Source organism: Piliocolobus tephrosceles, chromosome 21, assembly GCF_002776525.5.
Source record: "Piliocolobus tephrosceles isolate RC106 chromosome 21, ASM277652v3, whole genome shotgun sequence".
NCBI lineage: Eukaryota > Metazoa > Chordata > Mammalia > Primates > Cercopithecidae > Piliocolobus > Piliocolobus tephrosceles.
In genome coordinates this window covers 15,521,508-15,526,614 of record NC_045454.1, presented here as the reverse complement: position 1 = coordinate 15,526,614, position 5,107 = coordinate 15,521,508, and the positions used below count along the sequence as shown (strand labels likewise).

At 54.3% G+C, this 5,107-nt stretch overlaps 1 protein-coding gene across 6 annotated transcripts in view; it reads right to left on the bottom strand.

Moving 5' to 3' along the window:
- Positions 1-4,481, bottom strand: part of PAFAH1B3 (platelet activating factor acetylhydrolase 1b catalytic subunit 3) — a 7,349-nt gene extending 2,868 nt beyond the window's left edge. The window contains exons 1-5 of one of the 6 annotated variants that reach the window (XM_023229403.1): positions 4,379-4,481; positions 3,912-4,005; positions 3,627-3,716; positions 1,279-1,395; positions 1,078-1,200 (exon numbers count right to left, since the gene is read on the bottom strand). In XM_023229403.1, the coding sequence (XP_023085171.1) occupies positions 1,078-1,200; positions 1,279-1,395; positions 3,627-3,716; positions 3,912-3,989 (408 nt within the window). In that variant the 5' untranslated portion in view covers positions 3,990-4,005; positions 4,379-4,481. Of the gene's footprint in view, positions 1-1,077; positions 1,201-1,278; positions 1,396-3,626; positions 3,717-3,911; positions 4,006-4,116 lie in introns of all 6 variants that reach the window. The other 5 variants (XM_023229401.1, XM_023229400.1, XM_023229405.1 and 2 more) reach the window with 5 other exon arrangements.
- Between the last annotated feature and the right edge of the window lie 626 nt (positions 4,482-5,107).

Genomic DNA, 5,107 nt, shown 5'->3' with positions numbered 1-5,107 from the left:
TTTTTTTTTTGTATTTTTAGTAGAGACAGGGTTTCACCATGTTAGCCAGGATGGTCTTCATCTCCTGACCTCATGATCCGCCCGCCTCGGCCTCCCAAAGTTCTAGGATTACAGGCATGAGCCACTGCGCCTGGCCACGCCCAGCTAATTTTTAACAATTTTTAGTAGAGACAATGTCTTGCTACATCCCAGGCTGGTCTTGAACTCCTGGGCTCAAGCGATCCTCCCACCTCAGCTTCTCAAAGTGCTGGGATTACAGGCACGAGCCACCATGCCCAACAATGTTTGAATTTTTCTTTTTTTGAGACAGAGTTTCTCTCTGTCACCCAGGCTAGAGTGCAGTGGCATGATCTCCACTCACTGCTAGCTCCGCCTCCCTGGTTCACACCATTCTCCTGCCTCAGCCTCCTGAGTAGCTGGGACTACAGGTACCCACCACTGCACCCAGCTAGTTTTTTGTATTTTTAGTAGAGATGGGGTTTCACTGTGTTAGCCAGGATGGTCTCGATCTCCTGAGCTCGTGATCCACCCGCTTTGGCCTTCTTTTTGTTTTTGAGATGGAGTCTCGCTCTGTTGCCCAGGTTGGAATGCAATGGCCTGATCTTGGCTCACTATAACCTCTGCCTCCTAGGTTCAAGTGATTCTCCTGCCTTAGCCTCCCAAGTAACTGGGATTACAGGCGTATGACAGCAGGCCCAGCTAATTTTTTTATTTTTAGGAGAGACAGGGTTTTGCCACGTTGGCCAGGCTGGTCTCAAACTCCTGACCTCAGGTTATCCTCCCACCTTGGCCTCCCAAAGTGTTCGGAATACAGGCACAAGCCACCGTGCCCAATCGTTTTTTAGTTTTTCAGTACCCCCAAAGTCTCAAGCCATCCCTGGGCAAAAAACGCTAACTGGTCTCTGAGCACGTTTTCAACCGCAGCCACTCTGAAGGGTGCAGCAAGCTCCAATGTGAGATTCTGCCTGAAAGCCACTGCTCTATGTCAAGTTGCCTAGAACCGTGCCAACTGTGGCTGTATCTGAGGGGGTCCCAGACCACTGCCATTCTTCCTTTCCCACCCTCCCAGCCTCTCACCAGCACCACAACCCGGGCCTGGGGCTGCCGCTCATTCACCAGTTGCACAATGGCCTTGATGCCACCAGTCACCTGCTCTGCTGTGTGTCCGTGGTTGTTGGTGCCCACCCAGACCACCACAATCTGTGGAAAAAGAGACATGAAGCAGCGATGAGGGGGCAGCCAAAAGATGTTTTAGAGCCCCACCCAAGCCCCGCTCACCTTGGGCCGGATGTGTTCCAGCTCCCCATTCTCCAGCCGCCACAGTACATGCTGTGTGCCGTCACCACCGATGCCAAAGTTAAGTGCATGCAGAGGAGAAAAGAGCTCCCGCCAGATCTGTGGGCAAGAAGTGGTATGGGCACAAGGGCACTGTCCCCACGGACCATCCCCCTCTGTCCAGGTGTTAACCGAATGCTATTATGGAAGAATCTTACTTCATGGAAGCAGTCTTAAAATTTCACCTGGGCCGGGCGCGGTGGCTCAAGCCTGTAATCCCAGCACTTTGGGAGGCCGGGACGGGCGGATCACGAGGTCAGGAGATCGAGACCATCCTGGCTAACACGGTGAAACCCCGTCTCTACTAAAAATACAAAAAACTAGCCGGGTGAGGTGGCGGCGCCTGTAGTCCCAGCTACTCGGGAGGCTGAGGCAGGAGAATGGTGGGAACCCGGGAGGCGGAGCTTGCAGTGAGCTGAGATCCGGCCACTGCACTCCAGCCTGGGTGACAAAGCCAGACTCCTTCTCACTAAAAAAAAAAAAAAAAAAATTCACCCGGAGAAAACTCCAGCATGGCTGAAGTTTCACTTTATAGAAATCTATTAATTTTTATTTATTTATTTTTCATTTTATTTTTGAGACAGAGTCTTACACTGTCACGCAGGCTGGAGTGGCACTATCTCGGCTCACTGCAACCTCCGCCTCCCTAGTTCAAGCGATTCTTATGTCTTAGCCTCCCAAGTAGCTGGGACTATAGGTGTATGCCACCACGCCCAGCTAATTTTTTGTATTTTTAGTAGAGATGGGGGTTTCACTATGTGGGCCAAGCTGGTCTCAAACTCCTGACCTCAGGTGATCCACCCGCCTCGGTCTCCCAAAGTGTTAGGATTACAGGCATGAGCCACGGTGCCCGGCCTATTTATTTATTTATTTATTTATTTATTTTTTGGGACGGAGTCTTGCTCTGTCGCCCAGGCTGGAGTGCAGTGGCCGGATCTCAGCTCACTGCAAGCTCCGCCTCCTGGGTTTACGCCATTCTCCTGCCTCAGCCTCCGGAGTAGCTGGGACTACAGGCGCCCGCCACGTCGCCCGGCTAGTTTTTTTTTGTATTTTTTAGTAGAGACGGGGTTTCACTGTGTTAGCCAGGATGGTCTCGATCTCCTGACCTCGTGATCCACCCACCTCGGCCTCCCAAAGTGCTGGGATTACAGGCTTGAGCCACCGCGCCCGGCCTATTTATTTTTTGAGACGGAGTTTCACTCTTGTCGCCCAGACTGGAGTGCAGTAGTGCGATCTCAGCTCATTGCAATCTCTGCCTCCTGGGTTCTAGCGATTCTCCTGCCTCAGCCGCTCAAGTAGCTGAGACTATAGGTATGTGCCACCATGCCCAGCTAATTTTTGTACTTTTAGTAGAGACAGGGTTTCGCCATGTTGGCCAGGCTGGTCTCGAACTCCTGACCTCAGGTCATCCGTCTGCCTCGGCCTCCCAAAGTGCTGGGATTACAGGTGTGAGCCACCACACCTGGCCTAGAGTCTCTGACTTTAAACCAATCCCCAGGCTCTGTGGCTCATGCTGAGGTGGGCGGACTGCTTGAGCCCAGGAGTTCAAGACCAACCTGCGCAACAGGGCAAAACCCTATCTCTACAAAAATTAGCCGGGTGCATGGTGGTGGACACCTGTAGTCCCAGCTACTCGGGAGGCTTAGGTGGGAGGATCGCTTGAGCACAGGAGGCAGAGAGTGAAGTGAACAGAGATCATACCACTGCAAGCCAGCCTGGGTGACAGAGCAAGATCCTGTCTCAAAAATCAACCAACCAACCAACAAACAAAATAAACCAAATCCCACAGAAGCAAGACTCACTTTATGAAAATCCAGTCTGCTTGAGCCATGCATTGAGCCAACGGTATTACAGTTGAAACTTATTTTGATGAAAGCCATTACAGTTGGACATGCTTCGTGTAAAGATATTATTATGATTGACTCCTTTTTGTGGAGTGCCATTAGAGTTGACCTTCACTTCCTGTAAAGTGACTATAGCTTTGTGTAAACCCATCAGGGCTTCGCACTGCTTAAAGCAAACAAGAAAGAGCCTCACTTTAGGCAAGCCTATGGTAGGAAAACCTCATTTTAGGTCTTAGTACATTATACACAAATCTAATCCGATAAAACCAAGGCATACATTTCCTTCTCAATAGAATGTTGCACCTTACACCAAGATTCTCGTAGCCTCAGGCTGCCTAAGGCCAATCTGGGTACTCCCGTAATACCCCACCTGGCCGGGGTTCTGGTCCAGATGTGTCAGCATGGGCACAGGGCTGGATGGGGCAGGGAGAAAGGGACTGCCCTCACCTCGCACTGGTGCATTAGCTGGACCAAGGAGTCCCCGATGAAGACGACCTCGGGTTCCTTATCTTTGCTGTCAGCCACGAACCGATGGTGCTGCGGGAGCGCGCGAGAGGGAGTCAATGGCACGCACGCTCCTGGGCCCGCCCCGCCCTGCTCCCTTAGGCAGCGCCTCCCCAACTGCTCTGTTTCCCAATCAGGTAGTGAGAGTGGCACGAACCAGCCGTTCTCCTGAGCCACCCCCACCCCCCGCCCCCCGGACCCCTCCATATCCCCGGTGGGAACGCCCACCAGGGACATCCAGCGCCCGTCGCCCTGTACGTCCTGCACCGGCGTGGGCTTGCTGGCTGGGTTCTCCTCTCGGCTCATCTTGGCGCCGCAGCTCCTGCAGGATGAGCGAGCCGGGTCGGCCCGGGAGTGTTCCAGACTGAGCTGGCTCCGCCACGCCCACTCCTACCCCTCAAGGCAACAAAGGACCGTCCCAACGATAGCACACCCGCAGAGGACGAAGGCCGATACAGGGCGCCACCTCCCCTCCAGGGACAGAAACCTTCACTTAGGAGGGAGGTGGAATCAGGAACCTTCGCTTCCCCCACGATGGCCGCGCAGTGGGCTCGCCCGGCGCTTCCCGCTCGGGCCGCGGACTCCCAGGCCGCTCACCGGGCACGGGGTGGGGGGAGGGAGAGGCGAGACCATCCAGCTCCCGAGGCGGGGAGGAGAGAGAAACCACCCACCGGCCACGGGGAGGGGCGAACTACCTGAAGAGTCGGGAGTGGGCGGGGAAGATCTAGCCGTCTTTCTAGCAAATGGGATCTACCCATTTGCTGCACAGAGCGAAATGGGCGGGAAGGGACCCCCTACTGTTGGGGGGGGGCGGAGGGGTGGGGGGAGGGCCCATTCACGTGGTGGGGGGAGGGGAGGGAGTGGACGAGTCCATTCTTGGATTCCCTTGAAGGGGTGCCTGGCTAGGAGGGGACGCTCCCATTTTCTACTGATGTGGGGGACAGAAAAGGAAGATGACAAAACGTAAAAATTCGAGGCTCCGTTCTAAGGAGCCACTCTAAGGCAGCGCCAGGGCTTTAGTGAGCCTATCTGCTAGTGGGCTTCCCCTACTCAAAACACTGTGTGTGTGTGTGTGTGTGTGTGTGTGTGTGTGTGTGTGTGTGTGTTAAAATCTAAAGTACGGCCGGGCACGGTGGCTCAAGCCTGTAATCTGTAATCCCAGCACTTTGGGAGGCCGAGGCGGACGGATCACGAGATCAGAAGATCGAGACCATCCTGGCTAACACGGTGAAACCCCGTCTCTACTAAAAATACAAAAAATTAGCCGGGCTTGGTGGCGGGCGCCTGTAGTCCCAGCTACTCGGGAGGCTGAGGCAGGAGAATGGCCTGAACCCGGGAGGCGGAGCTTGCAGTGAGCCGAGATCGCGCCACTGCACGCCAGCCTGGGCGACAGAGTGAGACTCCGTCTCAAAAAAAAAAAAAAA